Source organism: Cololabis saira, chromosome 8, assembly GCF_033807715.1.
Source record: "Cololabis saira isolate AMF1-May2022 chromosome 8, fColSai1.1, whole genome shotgun sequence".
NCBI classification, from domain to species: domain Eukaryota; kingdom Metazoa; phylum Chordata; class Actinopteri; order Beloniformes; family Belonidae; genus Cololabis; species Cololabis saira.
The window spans coordinates 15635978-15653934 of record NC_084594.1 but is presented as its reverse complement, the minus strand read 5'-3'; the positions used below and the strand labels follow the sequence as shown (position 1 = coordinate 15653934).

General features: G+C 41.5%; 1 protein-coding gene and 1 pseudogene across 7 annotated transcripts in view; one reads left to right on the top strand and one right to left on the bottom strand.

The window, feature by feature from the left end:
* The first annotated feature begins 835 nt into the window (after nt 1-835).
* Nucleotides 836-9739, top strand: LOC133449115 (uncharacterized; annotated as a pseudogene).
* anks1ab (ankyrin repeat and sterile alpha motif domain containing 1Ab) overlaps nt 9405-17957 on the bottom strand; it is a 57562-nt gene continuing 49009 nt past the window's right edge. For 4 of the 7 annotated variants that reach the window (XM_061726877.1, XM_061726881.1, XM_061726879.1 and 1 more), the window contains one exon: nt 9405-14163. In XM_061726877.1, the coding sequence (XP_061582861.1) occupies nt 14106-14163 (58 nt within the window). In that variant the 3' untranslated portion in view covers nt 9405-14105. Of the gene's footprint in view, nt 16111-17957 lie in introns of all 7 variants that reach the window. The other 3 variants (XM_061726878.1, XM_061726882.1, XR_009782967.1) reach the window with 2 other exon arrangements.

Genomic DNA, 17957 nt, shown 5'->3' with positions numbered 1-17957 from the left:
CGCGCTGTCCTGCGGATGTGACGTCAAATGACGCTGCATGAGCGTTCTCCCCGTTCTCCCGTGCCGCCTTCACTGTTGGCTGCAGTACCCCCAACGGCCGTCGTGGCGAAGGGTGGCGCTAGAGAGTCTCATTTCTTAAAAGGAGCCTCATGCTCCTTTAATATAATACATCCATGATAAATAGCTACAGTGTTAACTACTTAGCTTAGGGCCATAGGTGCCTCAGCAGTCAGATGCTGATACAAAAACATCTGAAATGAGGATGGGTTCAATATGTATTAATTTAAGTTTACCTTAGTTAGCTAACTACTGTAGGTTAACTGAAATAGCTACTTTGAGATTAGGTGATAATGTTCCAAGTGGTACGCCCTTCTTCTCTCTGTCCATTTGTAACCCTGGTTGGGCAGAATCAGTTCCTGCCAATGCTGCTGTTGTCAAGAGCAACTGGAAAAAGGCTTCAAGCCAACTCCTCAGAAAGAATCTACTGGTGACGTCACAGAGCTTTTGTCCAGTCCAGAGCAACAGAGAGTGCAGAAAAGAGGTGAAGAAACATGTGCCAGCAGGTTGGGATGGGTGGAGAAAAGTGTCAGGAGTGATGTGTGACAAGAGAGTATCAGCAAGAAAGAAAATGTGTCAGCAGACAGCAGTGAGAGCAGTGATGGTGTATGGTTTGGAGACTGGCACCGAGGAGAGGACAGGGAGCAGAGGTAGAGGATGCAGAAATGAAAATGGTCCAGTTTGGGAGTGACGAGGATGGATAGGATCAGGAATGGGTACATCAAAGGGACAGTACGTGTTAATGTTTGGGAGATAAAGTAAGAGAGTCCAGACTGAGATGGTTGGAGGAGAGGGGATTCTCAGGTGGGAACTGCCAGGCAGGTATCCTAGACGAAGACAAAGAGATGTATGGATGAAGTGAAGGAGGACATGAGGTTGGTTGGTGTGAGAGAAGAGGATGCAGAGGGTAGGGGTAGATGGAAATGGATGACTTGCTCTGGTGACTCCTGAAGGAGTTGAATTCAAATGTATGTATTTAGATGTATTTTATTTACAAATTATCTTTAAGTGCCTTTCAGAGATCCAGAACATGCCCCTTTAGCAAATATTAAATAAACAATGGCAGATAAAAAAAAGGTATAATGCTGTTAACTCACATTAGTTGTTTATCCTGAAAACATGAAAAAGTGACAAATCTTATTGTCTAAAAACATTATTAGTTTAGAAGAAAATATGAAATATCTGATTGTTAATCAGTCAAAAAATTATATTTCCATTCCCCCTCTGCCCTTCCCTGCAACACCTTGACTCTCCTACAGGTAAGAAGCTTTATTACAGCAGTCATTGTTTTCAGCCACATTCAGGGACCATCCGTGATTTAATTATTGTCACTGTGGCAGTTTTAATCATCTGGATGTGTGCGTGCGCTGTCTGTGGGGACAGGAGGGCCCCCCCCCGCCTCATTGTCCAATCTGATGGATCTGGAAAATCACCACTCTTCTCACTTCCTACAGTTAAACTGTTTATTTGAAATGAATATAACAGGATGCTTTAAAGGGGACCTATTATGGCATCTAATACCTATTTTAAACAGGCCTTGAATGTCTTAAAAACAAGCTTTTGATTGTTTTTGCTAAATAAATTAGAAATTCAGCCTAAACCATGTCTTTATCATCCCAGTCTCTAACCTCATTATCTATGCAGGATTCTGAGTGGGCGGGGCTATGATAATGAGGAACTGTGCTGATTGGCTGACTGAATGACGCGATACACCGCTACGAAAAAATGGTGGAAGCTCCGGCCGTCGGAGTTAGTTGTGGGTGTGGTTTCACACATCGGAGGCCAACCTGTGTAAATCGCATTTTTGTTACGTAACGACGGGAGCAGAATCTGAACGGCTCGTAGAAGTCACATCACACTGGATGGCTCATCCGGGCGGCTGTACAGACACTGCAGAATTTGGTTGCTTTCCTCCTTCTCTGAGTTGGCAGGCTGAGAGGAGACCACTTTATATATGTTAAAGCAAGAAAAAAACTTGTTTTTCATAATAGGTCCCCTTTAAAGTCTTGAGGCCAGAGGGACGGTAGATTGTTCACCCTGGATTTTGGGACTATGTTCAAGAACATCTGAACAGAGTTGCTCCAAACCAAAGTCATGGAGTCATTCCTCTGCAGGGGGTCAACACCGGAGGGCTTAAAACTGTTATTTGATTTGTGCAGTGTAATTCTGTCTTCATTCATTCATCGCCAACCAAAAAAAGAAAGAAAATGAAACTATATGTCTACTACAATTTCTCAATTTTGGTCTCTCTTTTTAACAAACAAAAACTTACTGAAAAATGGTGATACGTCTGCAGCGTGTCTGGCATCCACCTGAATTCACATGAGGATGTCCACACTTGTCTATTTAAAGTCTCCCAGTTGATGGCGAATGTCAAAGGGAAAACTGAGCCACAATGCTCAGGGAATTGTCTGTAGAGACATGAGTGTGTCGAGGTACAGATGAGGCTAGGAATAAAATAATGATTTACAGCATGGCCAGGACTCCCTGGAAGAAGAGATCTTACTTCTCAGTGGTTAAGCAAAGGAATATTAGATGAATAAAATTTGAACACCATGGAGCAGAGTGGTAACTTGCAACACGATCGTCCCTCTGGATGAAAACAGTCAGAGAATCTACCGTCAGAATGGAATTGAAAATATAAACAAACACCACTTTTCTTTAGTTTTGAAAACAACTGGAACAGTTACGTGAGCATTTCTGAACATTAACAACAGCTTTTGTCTCCCATCAGATGCTACCTGGTCACGTCGTCAGTTTCAGGTCTCACCCGGAGGAGCTGCGGCACACGGAGCTGATCCAGGTCCATCTCAGAGCTCTGGACCTTCACAGATTGGCAAGATTCATCTTCAATACCACAGCAACCTTATGTGCTGCTGTGCGTGACTTTGAGGTCAGAGGTCGGCAGGACCTACTGGCCCGGCGGAGCTGCTGATGGAAGAATCTGTCGTCGTGTGCTGCTCTTCATATCAGTATAAAAATACCTTTCTGATAATTATCAAATCAAATCAAACTTTATTTATATAGCACTTTTCATACAATAGTAACGCAAAGCGGTTTTACTTTATAAAATCAACATTTAACATGGAAAAACTCACACATTCATGATTAAAAACACACATCTGGTCATTTTCACACACATCCTCACATTAATACCCACACAGCACACGTATACCTGCCGCCTCACCCCACCTGCCACCCACATAGACATCAAAACATCATAAATTAATAAATAAATAAATAAATACCTGGCTTGACGCTGAGGTGAGGAACAATATTTTGGGGATCTATCCACACCAGGATCCCCCCAACCAGTGACCAATGAGGGCATCACCATGTAATCGTTTGAATGACACTTGGCTATTTGTGTTTCATCATTTTTCTAGCCGACAGTGCAATTTTCATGTTAGCTAAACCCTTTTTCTTTGTAGAGAGAACAATTACATTTAATGGAAATAATTAGAAATTAAAGATGCTGCTGCTGCTGCTGCTGCTGCTCAGCTTCTACAAGAACTCAGAGAGGTTAAACCCTGAAATTAGGAAGTAATTAAGAGTGTCTTTCTCGCTCCTCCCTTCAGGTAGTTCTTCCATGTGCTGAGGCTGATTAAGATTGATGCGTCTAACTTCACCATTTAGACCCCGAGGCCTCGTCTTTTGCAGCAGGCGATGCGGAGAGGCCCAAGGTCCAGCAGATGCCGGATAAGCAGCCAGGTGAGGAAAGATTCATTGCAGCGTGCTTCAGTGTCCAACCTGGCTGTCAGAGCAAATGTGATATGTGTAAATGGTATGAATTAATTTGTGTAGGAACATTTACGGTCATTTAAAGTTTCAGTTTTCAATTAAGCACATTTTGACCTGTCATTCTAAATCACCATCCTCTGTCAGACTTTCCAAGGAGAGCTGTCAGTTCAGGGCCCGGTACCGATGCAGTCCTGCAAGCTGGGACACTAAATACCACTTTGAAAAATTGCAGTTACCACCTTTCATTATCTATGCCTCTTCAAATATGTATTTTGTTAACAAATCATTTTGGGAAATAAGTGGAGTCTGCTGGGCTGCAGGTAATGATAACCCATTATCAAGCTACCATGTACTTCAGTGACTGTTTTCCATTTCTGCTGTTCAGCCAACTGGTCCACAAATCACCCAAAAGACCATTTTTACAGCCATTTTATGAGTTTTTTTTTTTTTATTAGAACATTTCTGTTCCATTTAATTTAAATAATGACTGTACTATCCATCTTCTACTGCTTATTTGGGTTTGGCTGCAGGGGTAATAACCTCAGCAGGGAAGCCTGCTCTTCCTTCTTCATGCACTTTGTTTAGCTCATCTGGGGGACTCTAAGTCGCTCCCAGGCCAGCTGAGAGACATTGTCTCTCCAGCATGTCCTGGGTTTTCCCAGGGGTTTCCTCCTACTGGGACATCCAATAGGAGGCCTCCATGGATGCCTCCATGTGGCATCCTCACCAGATGCCCCAGGCCACCTCAGGTGGCTCCTTTTGAGGAGCATCAGGTCTACTCTGAGCTAGGGCTGTGCGATTAATCGATTTTAAATCTAAATCGGATTTATTAATCACAATCGATGTTAAAAAAAGGAAAATCGGAAAATCGATTTTTTGCAGCTGGCTGCATTACAGACAGAGCTCGTCTAGTCATCTTTGTTTGGTCAAGAAAATTGTAAATGTTGTCACTTTACTAAACTCAAGGAGGATTTACAGTATCTTTCAATTGCACTTCATTCCCAATAGGGAAATTTGTTTGCTATTTTTCTTTAAAAATAAAGATAAAATATTTGAAACAATTTATTTCCATTGTCTTTTGTAGTTTTACCAAAAAAATTGAAATCGAAATCGAAAATCGGGTTTTCAGAGAAAAAAATCTGGATTTTATTTTTGTCCAAAATCGCCCAGCCCTACTCTGAGCCCCTCCCAGATGGCTGAGCTTTTCGTCCCATTTTTAAGACAGTGATCAGACACCCTGCAGAGGAAACTCATATTGGCCGCTTGTATCTGCAATCTCGTTCTTTCAGTTACTACCCACAGTTTGTGATCACAGATGAGGGTAGGAACCTAGATCGACTTTGCCTCTCGGTTCATATTCTTCTTCACTACGAAAGACTGATGCATTAATGCCAACGGGGTTATTATTCTACAGCTCCATTTTTTCACTCAGCCATGAATAAGACCCCAAGAAATTTTAACTTAGACAAGATATGATCCTCGACCTGAAGAGGGTACTCCACCTTTTATCCGTTCTAGGAGCAATGTCTCAGATTCGGAGGCGCTGATTTTCATCCCAACCGCTTGACATTTAGCCGTGAACAGCTTCATTGAGCCTTGGAGGTCATGGCCTGATGAAATCAACAGAACCACATCATCTGCAAAAAGCAGAGACACAATTCTGAGGCCACCAAACCAGAACAGAATCTGTGACAAAGGGCAGCCTTGACAGAGTCCAACCATCACTGGAAATGAATCCAATGTACTGCTGGCACTGTGATCCAGGCTCTGACGCTGGATGTACAGGGACCGTTCAGCCCATGTAAAGGCGTCTGGTGCCCCATACACCTGGCATACCCCCCACTGGAATCCCCAAGGGACTCAGTCAAAGACCTTCTCCAAGTTCACGAAGCACATGTAGACTGGTTGGGCAAACTTTCATGCCGCCCTCCAGGACCCTGCTGAGGGTGTAGAGCAGGTCCACTGTTCCAGGGTAAAAAGGACAAAAGCCACACTGCTTCTCCGTGATCCAAGGTTCGACTATCCGACAGAACCTCCTCTCCACAACCCCTAAATGAACCTTACCAGGGAAACTGAGGAGTGTGATCCCTCTGTAGCTAGAACATACCCGGCACTTTGAGAGGCTACTTGATGAGGGGGAACCATGCCCCAGTCTGCTAGTCCAGAGGCATTGTCCCTGATGTCCACATGATTTTGTTGAGCTGTTTCAACCAAAAGAGCCTTAAGGAACTCTGGTCAGGTTCACTCACCCCTGGTGCCTTGGTACCAACTAGGTTCTCCCAGCCCCAGAGATGGGGGTGCCTACCTTCACGTTCCTAGGCTCTGTGTCCTCGCATGAAGGCATGTCGGTGGGATTCAGGCAGTCTTTGAAGCAGTGTCAGCAGTGTCAGCAGTGTCCCAACCCCACCGTACACACTTAATCCTACCATTCACTGTTTTCTTTCATCCTGGACAGCACACTATCTTTTCAATCCCACATCAATAACATTACCCGGTCTGCCTACTTCCATCTACGTAACATCAATCACCTCCACCCCTCCCTTACCCCCCACACTGCCGCCATCCTCGTTCACAGCCTTGTTACTTCCCGCTTGGACTATTGCAACTCTCTCCTCTTCGGCCTCTCTCACAAATCCCTCCATAAACTTCAACTGGTCCAGAATTCAGCTGCCCGCATCATAACTTCGGACCCCCTCCATCCATCACATCACTCCTGTCCTCCAACAGCTCCACTGGCTCCCGGTTCAGTTCCGCATTCAATTCAAGGTCCTCCTGTTCACATTCAAGGCCATCCACAACCTCACCCCCCCATATCTGTCTGATCTCCTCCACGTCCACACTCCCTCCCGAGCCCTAAGATCCTCTTCCTCCATACAACTGTCTGTCCCCTCCGCCTGTCTCACCACCATGAGGAGCAGAACATTCAGACGCTCTTCTCCTCGTCTCTGGAACTCATTACCACCCCAACTCAGACACATTGACTCATTCCCTCTTTTCAAATCCCAACTCAAAACTCATCTGTTCAAGACTGCCTACCTCATCTCATGTTCATTTCTTCTAATGTTCTTACCTCTGCTGTTTTTAATTGTTTTTTGTTGTTTTTTTAAATGTATTCTGCTGGTTCTATTTTTTAACCTGTTGTGCACGGCGACGTTGAGTGCCAAGAAAGGCGCCTTTAAAAATAAAATGTGTAAAAATGTATTATTCTGGTTCATATGATAATACAGGGAAACTTTATCTCAAATGTTTAGTTTTCATTTTTGCCATTCTGTATACTTTTACATTTTTCCCCTCAGATTTTCTTGAGAACATCACCGCTCAGCTTCAGGCATCCACATCAGCACTCAGAGCTCTGATTCTCCCTACAACTGACTGCCACATTCCCCCCCGCACCACCGTTACGGTTACCAAGGCCTACGTGCGTCTACTCCAGCGGGATCCGTGGAACCAGAAATATCCAGAGGTCCGCAGCATCCTGCAGAATTACATCACTGTCCACACCTTTCCTTATGCTGGATGATGTTTTATTTATTATTCGGGAATATTCGGCTGCAATGTGCACTTCTCCTCAGACTGCTTCATGTTAAAGTATGTGACAAGACATTAGAGCACTCGTAGAACAGCAGCCCCAAACCTTTTTTTTATTAGAAGTATCAACATAGTGCTGTCAGATGAAATCAAACACTCAGTAATCAACATTAGATTTGCCCTATCAGCAGGACTCTTTTTTTTTTTCTTTCTTGCTTTTTTCTAAAATAAAACTAAACATTTAAACCACTTATCCATAATAAAATCTGTAGATATTTCACCAGTTGATTAATTACTTTCTTCTAGTTATTCATCTTCTCTTCCTCTGTCTCTTACTCTTTGAGCTTCAGGAATGTGAACAATTAAAACAGAAGCTACCAGAAATCATCTTTGTTTTAGCAGCAGGCATAAAAAACACTTGTTTTCTGGAGTTTCAAGCAGCAGCACCAAACTGAAGCTCATCTGAACTATGACGCCGCCTAACCGCCATGTGTTGTTTGTGATTTTTCAAAAATCAAGAACAGCTTCTTAATTAAAGTGCTGTTTGTTCTTGTTTTGCCTTTTTTGCTCCTTGAACCTTTCACAGCTGCTATGTGCGTTAGAAAAAAACACCATGAACACTCAAACAGGACATTGTGTTGACATCTGTGCGATGATGCAGCTGTGATCGGCATGTTCCTCAAGTCTTAATGTGATGCTTACTCCAGTTATGGCTTTATTTGGATCAAGGTCCATGTTTGATCCCTATGTTGTTCAGTTTTTTTTGTTTTCTGTTTTTTTTTATTATTACAACCAATTTGGGGGAAAAAAACACAAAGGAGGACACTTTGTTTTCTTCCTTGTGAAACCAAATGAGAAACATGCGATGGAAAACAATAAAAATCTGCTCCTTTAACGGTTTTAACCAAAAAACCCAAGGTTAGAAATGAGGTAAACTGTGGCCCATTTTACTTTCACAAGAAAAGTTGCTTAAAAATAATAAAAGTGTCAGTGGCAATATTTTTTGGAGCAGTCTGGAAATGCTTATGTTTTATTACAACACGTACAACTAAAATCGTGTCCCACAAGGCCCGTCATCTTCCTAGCATTTCATCACACAGACAAAACCAATAACAATCATTTCTGATTTGCTTATTTTGTTTTTAAAACAAAATATTTACTCCATTTTGCCTTCAACAGGCCTGGACGTTCTCAGCCAGCAGCTCCAGATGCCGGTCCTGGAGGACAGGCAGCTCCTCGTACGGGTGTGCAGGTGAACCCGGGGAGGGAGCGTCACTGTCCTGCTGGAGGACAGTCACACTAGGTAAGAGGAGGACACGGTGATGAGTGCGCCCGCCGTCACGGGGGACATGTACTGTTTGAGAGGGACACCAACAGAGGTGACAGGAGGCAGCTATCTTGTCAGAACAGATCCAGCTGACCTCATTCCCTCTCGTCAGCAGACGCCTTGTCATAATTAGTTGATGATTGCAGAACAGCAGCTTGGAATAATCAAAGCCTGCCCACGTTCTGGTTCGAGCTGAAATCAAATAGAACCCACACCGGCTTTTTCTCCATTTTAATTCTATGTAATCTGGTATAAGTGCAGACATTCGTAGTACTATAACCTCGTAAGCAGGTACTGATCTAACTGTAGTTTTTGCTTCTGCAGGGAAGCTGACCTCACGATGGCCCTCTTGGGGTTTGGGGGAGAGCAGTGCAGCAGGTGACTGGAGAATGAGCCCCAGTGGAGCTGGAATCTGCTGAGGGGACACATATCTAACCTGTGGAGGTGCAACAACCCTGTTCTCATAATAACAGGTCAGGCATGATTCTATGTGAAGTTATTTTCCAGGTGCTGCTAGATTGTTATGGTTTATTGCATAATGATGTCCTGCAGAAATGTAAATACTTGATTAAGGAAAAATGCCCCTTTCAGAGCTACATAGGAAATATTGAAGTTTGAGAAGTGCTTGAATTGGAGAAAGTGAAAAGTTTGTGTTCAGCAAGACACTGTTGCAAGTGGAAATGAGAAACATGACCTACAACTAAGCGTTTTCACTGTCATTTTAATTCCAGAGGAGTCTTAGCATTTTTCATCTTGAGTCACACCTCTCCATGAGGATGCTTTTAAACTTAAATCTGTGCCGCTGCAGAACACTGAATTGCCCGACTCTTTTTTTCAATCGAACACAGACGAAAGGGTTCAGGGCCTCCCCTTTGGCCATGCTGCGGGGCAGCCGGCCTAAGAGGAGTCCAGAGCTGCTTTTCCCCCTCGGGCTGGTGAGCGCTGAGCTCGCAGAGCTGGGGACGGCCTTTAGGCGATTTGTCCACTTCAGCAGTCCGTGGTCCTCTCTGTGCTCCCATCCTTAGGAAGCTCTGGCTCTGCTGCCAGGACAGGCTGAGACTGGGCCCAGGGTTCCCTTTGAGCTGAGAATGACCCAAACAATTAATGCTGACCTGAATATAGACCTCTATTTGCTATTAAATACCCCTTAAGAGTATAAATATGATGAATTGGAGCTGTTTGATGGGAAAGTCAGAGGGCAGATGCCAGACCTTAAATATAAAAAAGGCAGATGAATTTGTAGTCCTTCTGCTGTTGTTTAATTGACATTTACAGTCTCCAGAAACATTTTTTTTTCTTTGTCAGGACTAGCAAAGTCCTAATGAAAGTATAAGGCAGTTACTGAATAAGTAATAGAACATGTAAATCACCGATCTGTGTACATAAACCAAAAACAGACTTTGTTTCAGTAAGAAACAGTCACATTTAGTCATAACATGTGACTGAAATAAAAAAAGAAAGAAAATATGCTTAGTTTGTAAATAAAACCTTATCGTAAGCGTTCATATGTAGTTGGATGTGTTTATTATGTATGACTTACCAAAGACATTTTGCACTTTTGAATGATTTATTTCTATTCTTTTAAAAAGGTGCAAAAAAATGAACTAAAGACAAAAAAACTATCTGATGTGGTCCTACAGGTGTTAACGTTAGGAGAGGCTGTGGTACAAAACAGTGCTTCATTTATAAACAAACATATGATTCATGTTTATATTTCACACAGCCATTCACACATTACAGAGCAAACAAAATGAAAAGAAACACATCCAAATCTCCAAAAGGAAATTCGAAATGTTCTTTAAAAACAATCACAGGGTACACAGAATAAGATGAGCAAACAAAGTTATTCTCACTAAAAGATGATTTGCCTTTAATATTCCCCTGTTGGACTTTTCTCATTACATAATTAAAGCAGCAAAAATGAATGTTTTTTTTTATGTTAAAGCATCAAGTTTCAATTTCGTTTGAGGGAATATTGGACGACTTCTAAGAACTGTCGTGTAGCTCTCAAGGTTTCCCATCACTAGCATCCCACTAAAGTACGTTTGGACTCCTGTCCCTGTCGTATTTTGCGTCTTTTTACGGCACTACACTATATCTCACTACAGTTACAATTAAACTGACTGACGGCTACAGTTGACATCATGACAGATGCGACTAACACACTCAAGAAAGTAATTACGGAAGAGAAAACGAGAGACGGAGTGAACAAGAGTAAATCTTGGACAGTTCCGTACAAACATTTTAACCTCTCCACCTATACTGGGAACCATTTGAGCTAAAAGAAAAATTGCACAAGTTCTTTTGGTACCACTTTCATAATATTCAAACATGTCTTGTTTAGTTTGCTTCAAATTCACTTAAAGGAGCCGTCTGTAAGAAATGGCCAAAACTGGTACTGCAGTCACTTTCAAAATATTGTTGAGCGGCGTGTACCCTCCCCCTCCTCCCCCCGACCAGAGGTTGCCAGGTTGGCTGCAGAATGCAGCAGGAACGTAGGCTGCCATGGCTGCGATAATTAGAGCCGAGCTGGCAACCCGGATGCCGAAACAATACTGACCTCGTGATTGGGAGATAGGTGGAGGGTGGAGCTTCAGAAACAATACTGACTTGGTGATTGGGAGATAGGTGGAGGGTGGAGCTTCAGGCCAAAACAAAAAATGACAACATAAACATCAGTTGAGGGCTGCAACTCCTCTTTTTAAACTGGAATATCCTGGCTTGAGTGCTGTTGTCAGTGACATAAGTATTTGAAATGAACATGATTTTTAAATGTCTGTTGACATATCGGGGTCATTTTATGATTCGTTTTATTATTGCTCTTACATACAGCTCCTTTAAGTTAAAGCCACTCTATGTAGCAATACCACTCCTGACCACATGGGGGCAAAAAGATCTGATGTGCTACTAAACAAATACTGTTCTCATGAGTGAGGACTGTCCTATTCATCTTGTAATCCCACTTTGCGCCACTAAAGTACCTTTTGTTGTATTTTAACTAAGCACCATTTGGAGGAGTGAGGATTGAGATTCATGTGGAACTAAGATGTGTTGCAGTTCCTCAACTAGCCACTTGAGGCTATCTGCAAAAGTGAGTCAATCTCCAAATAACGCCTGTGTTAAAATGTCAGACTTTCGAGCAAAATAAACATATTTACAGCCTGGTTAAAAAAAACTGTTTGATTTCACACCCATGACAACTCTGAGGGGGGTGATTTTTAATTTTTTGTACCACGCCAGGAGAATTTATATAAAACAATAAATGTATTTCTTATATGATTGATTGACAGTATCAGTTCCTCATTTCTAATCGTCATGCTACCGCTCTTGGCGAAGCACCCAACCATTTGTACGACCCCAGCATCGGCTAAACGTGACAGTCATTTTTTATTTCACCGGCAAGAAGATGTTGAACAGTATATTCAGCAGCAAATGTCTGCTGCAGCTCTGCAGATATTTTGGTGGGGATCCATTGAAGGAGCTGGCAGCCAAAGCTAACTTTGATTGACAAAAGGAGTTCTCATCTGTTTCTTGAGCAATGTGGCTGAAAAAAAAAAAAAGAAACCAATGGGTCACGTGACCGAATGCTTCGTCCATTGTTTTATACAGTCTGTGGTGTTAGCCCAGGGGCTAACACGTTAACTTTCTCTTGATATGCTGGGCCCTGGTGGTCAAAGGTGATATGCTACACAGAGTGGATTTAACAGTCCCATATTATGCTTTTCCTGTCTTTAACAAGTTTAAAATTGACTTCAGCTGTAATAGAACAGTTTTCAAACTGCCTGGTTAAGCAGCCACTATGTTTTTAAAGAGAAAGCATATTGGAAACAACTTTCTTATCACATAAATTTAATTTGCTTATGTAGATTTGTCCTCTAACAACCTCAAATCAAGCCAGCCCTTGATGTATCTCATATGGGTTCAGCACTACAGCACCACATCTATTGTGGCGCTTGATCAAAATCGCACAATATGAGACCCTTAAGGGCATTTTTGACACATTTGATCTTTTTACAAACTCTTTTTTATTTTAGCTAAATGTTCAAGTCATTTTTCACACTCACTTCTACTCTTCAACTCAGTTTTGGCTTCTGTCTTTCTTACATTATTATTATTATTGTGGAGTTATGACTGTATTAAAAACGTGACTGACGCAATGATGCAGCTGTTTTGCAGCTGTTCACAGTTTTAGGTTATGTAACATCAGGTTCTAGACTCAGAATCTTTTTTTCTATCGTATTAAAAAAATAAAATACTCACCAGTGGATACCTGTAGCCAAAATAACACACTTCTATAAGAGTAATATGTTAGTTTTGTATTCATCAAATGGGCTATAACATGCAAAAACACTGGAAATAGTTTAGTTTTTTTTAACTCTTGAGTGCTACAGCCATAGCAGGAAATATCAGAAGTTACCAAATGTTCACATTTAGATGAAGCCTCAGAGATCAAGTATTTAAACAGCCCTTCCTGTTATTTTAAAGGCATTACAGGAATCCTTTAACATATTTATTCTTTGTCACTGTAAAGCTTTTTAATCCGTCACAAAAACTATTCCTTAAGTGTACGGATTCAAAGAGTCAATAAAAAATGTTTTTTTTTACGCTTATAGGAGACCACAGGAACATTTTAAACATTTAAATATATTTTATCATTGTGTTTTTGTTTGTTTTGGAGGATTTGAGAAAAAAGACCATAAGGTCTGTACTGAAATACCAATGCAGGCTTTTTAAAGTCCAAGTAAATTCTACCATTTAAATCCTCCGCAAAAGAAATATACATGAGAAGCATAAACCGAGTTAATTGTTTGTTTAGATTTTACATTTTTCAATCCGCTAATTAGGAAAAAGCTTTCTGCTTTTAACTACCAAGTTATGCAAAAGGGAAAAAAAATCAAGGCTGGAAACAGACTGGAGAGGGATGCTTTAGTCTTTATATTGTTTAATTTCATTATAGTATTGCTTTGAAATTTGAAACAGTATCACATTTTAAATGACAAATCACAGTCTGTCCACAGTCTGGGCAAAGCATTTCTTTTCTTCTTTTGTTCTGTTACCCTGTTAATAACCCGCACTGTCAGCATCCTAAATAGACCTGAATCAAGAGAAATCATGTTAATGTGTCTATATCTAATGGTCTGCACATAACATGTGACGAGATCAGAAATTTCCAGAGGCCAGGGGAAAAGACTCTGCCTTTCTGAGCGACCTTTGTCGGGACAGAAGTGACATGAAGGTCCCGTTTAGCCAGTCGTGTCGGGCTACAGGTTTGCCTTTGTGTCTGTGGGTTGGGGGTTCGTCTCCGGGGCAGTGGAGGGGATATGCGGACCGAAATGTCAGAGAATCGCTGGTCGGCCCTGCATATTCGGCACAAGTCTTACCTCTCGGTTTCTCTCTCTACATCTTTTCCACTGCTCTGCCCACTAATTCAACACACGCAAACACACTCGCATCAGCTGCTCCCCTTCAACTCACAGCTTGGTATCCGGAAACTTGAACGCTGGGGTGAGCTAAACAAGGAAAACATCATCGTTAAAAGAGACCCGGTACATGCACAGCCGCATCATGCCACCAAAAAACTTGCTTTAAATAGCTGCTGCTCATTAAAATTTAATGCTTTTTTTCTTTTTAATATGTATATATATATATATTATGCATCCGTACTAGAGCAGGTTGTCCTGGTGACATACAAAATGGAAGAACATATGTGGAAAAATGTTGACGGAGTGAGGACAGTGGCAAAATGGAGGGATGAGGATGAATCGCTGCATTAGCGTGTAAACAGAGAGATATGAAAGAAATTAAGAGGAAAAAAAAAAGCTAAAGGCAGATCAGTGAGAGGAGACGAGACGCTGCTACAATACATACAAAGACTGCTCAGGCCAAGTGCATCAGAGGGAACAAAACACAAAAACACTGCCAACATGCATCATCAGTAGAAGCTAACAGATAAAAGAGTCAGAACAGAGTGGCAATGACACAGCCACGGCACCGCACACACAGCCGTTACATCTAAACACTTGCTCTCCAGACACACTGTTGGTTTTTTTCTTTTTTTTTGGAGAGGAGCTCAGTCCCTCATTCCTGCTGCAGCTGACACACACACACACACAAAACAAAACAAAACAAGGACAGAGGCAAGTAATGCAACAGTCCAAACTTCCATGAGGACAGACAGAAACAAAGCAAAACGGCACACGCGTGGTGTGGAAGTAGCTAGTGCACATGGAGGAGAACCCAGATATGCGTTGACTTCCACAAGCATTTCTGAATCACAGTGCAGGAGGCATACGCTTAAAAAAAGATGTCACGTTCCCAGCATAACAAAAGCTATTCGCATCAACATGACACCAGAAGGACGTTTAGATTTGGCTCTTTCCGTGCAGTGGAATCAAATCTCTTTACCCCAGTTTATTTTGGAGTGACATATTTTAGCGTGTATTGTGTCTTAATTCTAAATCGGTGTGAAATAGATACCTACCCGTGTAATCGTGATAATAAGATGTCTTGTAGGGAAATGATTCACCCCCGAAAACAAAAATCATGTTGAAGTGCAGTTTACGATAAAAAAATAGGTGAAATATAGAGCCAATGTAAATATGCAAAATGTTTTCACTTTTTTGTTTGTCGTTCTCCTTGATGTTTGTAAAAATGTTGGGATCCTTTATGATCAATTCTTAATCATTCTGTCCCGAGATGCTTCATTAGCCCCCGTATATTAAAAAGTATCACAAAATGCACTTATATCTTACGTTCACTGTAAGAAAACAAGGATTTAAAAGGGATAGTGCTATGTTGTTGTTGTTTTTTACACAGTGCTTTGTGTGTGTTTGTGTATCTGAGTGTATTTTTTATTTTTTTTTTTAATTCATTTTTTATGGACAAGCAGAAGATTTCTTGATTTGGAGGCTCTCAGCGCTACCGTTAATGCTGACAGGCACTGGGCAGTACAAGGCCAGGGCAAAGACTCATCCAGACAAACCTGTATCATCGGCGAACACACATCCTCCCGGCCAGTCACAGTCAATTTAATATACTAGGAAATCACAAGAAGTGTCTTTTTTTTTCTTTTTTTTTTTTTAAACAAGTCTTTCAACAAGTCGGAGGCGTGCAGTTGTTGGGTGGTTTGTTTGGGAGGGCGGGGACAGGTGGGATTTGAATTTCATACAAGTAACTGCAATGACATAAGGCTGTTGTCCTCGGTAAATCGTAGGAAAGTTGTCCTTCGGTGTGTGTGAGGTTCAAGTTCTTAGTTCTTGCAAGTTCCGACATCAGGGGCAGATTTATGACCGGTCCTTTGTAGTCTTAACTGTGAATTCTGTACAATGAGTAGAAAAGAAGGAGAAAAATGCTGTTTGCTGCAAGTTGCTGTTTTGTCTTTTCATTGATTAATTGTCCGTCTTGCATCCCTCCTCATAGAGCCTCACAGTGGTAGATGCCTGGTAAGACAGGACAGGCTACAGATGGAGAAAGGGGAAAAAATCATAACTCTCTTGAAGAGAACAACCAAAAAAGAAAAGAAAACATGACTTTAAATAAAATGTGCTTCAAAAACACCCCCCCTCCCCAAAAAAAAAAAAAAAATCAGTTTTATTTCACATATTTTCAATATGAGAGATTTCCAGGGGGGGCCTTTTGAGAAAAGGTCAACAGTTTGAGTAATAGAAATAGACGCCTGCTTGCAGGGAACATGTGAGAAGATTGATAACCCAGTCACATCTATGAATAAATATGAAGCTAACACCCCTATCACCAAGCTAAGGGTTGCATGATGACCCGGCAAGAAGACAGGTCTATTTAAATGTAAAAACAAAACAACAAAAAAACATGAGATCATCTACTGTGCGTTCGTTATGTCGTGTCAAGTCTTGATGGTGGGCATCTCTGACTCTTTCTGGCTACCTGCAACTGACCGATCGGTAAGCCTCGCCCCCAACCATTTGCATTTTCTAAAAAGTTTTCACAGTGGTGAATGCCTGTCTGAAAAGTCTGTCCCAGGATGTTTTAGACATTCTTTTAGACACAAACGGTTTAAAGGTGTCAAGGAGTGTTTAAATGGGACTTGCATACGCCACGGAGGGATACGTTCAAAATATAACAACAGATATAGTTGGTAATAAGGTTAAATTGGAGCTGAAGGTTTGCAGATTACAAGCGAGAGAAACCTCATCTCCCAGTTGGCATGCTTGCAGAAGATAGCATTCAGGATCCACCGTTCATTTACTGCAGGGTAGGATTAAACTGATTTACTTTTAATGTGTTTAATTTGGAAAGGCATAAGTTCAGATCTGAAGTTATGAAGACACGATACTGCTACCTTCCTCCCATTAGATTTAAAGTTATAACTTTGCGTCTGGTTCTCAGTGACTCCATAATCGGGTGTAAACTCAGTTAAAAACATTGCTGCTTTGATTTTACTTTCAGGTAAATGTGGACATCCTTAATGATGTTTGAGATGTTGACAGCTATTAAGCCAAAGCAGACATTTAACTCTGTTTTGTTTTGATTTCAGAAATGGAAAAAAAAAATGCCCGTTCTCTTGAAATACCTGGAATTTTTGGCATAAACAGATGAGAGTTCAAGATCTGCAAATGGTTTTCATGGGAGCTGAATGGTGCAGAAGTCCGACCTGATATGTAAATGACTCTTCCTCAGTTCAACTGCCACCAGCTCATCTGTGTTTTACGGGCAAGTCTTACCAATGGTCAGTTTCAATTCAATCTATTTATATAACGTCTATTATCAAGAGATCCAGAACATGACCCCTGAGCAATTATAACATAAGCAACAGCAGGTAAAAACTCCCCCAGTGGGAGCGTTAAGCCAACAGTGGCAAGGAAAAACTCCCCTTTAGGAGGGAAGAAACCTTGAGCAGGACCGGGATCATAAAGGGGGACCCTCATGCCGAAGGCCAGCCGGGAAAAGCAGGAATCTTAATTTATAACTACCAATTTGATTGGCTAAAGCCTGTGTCAATGGATGTAAAGTTAAAGTTATTTCAAATTCCAACGCAATGCAATTGTCCCACAATTTAGTTCAGCAACACCTGCCACCCCCCCCCCCCAATTACAAAGTCAATGGAGAGAAACACTGTTGACGCTACTATACATGTGGACATGTGAGCGAGGTTTAAGATAGAAGTTAAAGTTATACTAACACAAATCACCTCTGCGCACTAGATAGTGTATTACATAGTGTCTTTGTCGTTTTTTATAAGAGTACAAATATGTATTGATAATTCTTGCAGTCCATGATGTCACTACATTTGCTGGAAGCGATATATATTATAAATCATCTGTGAAAC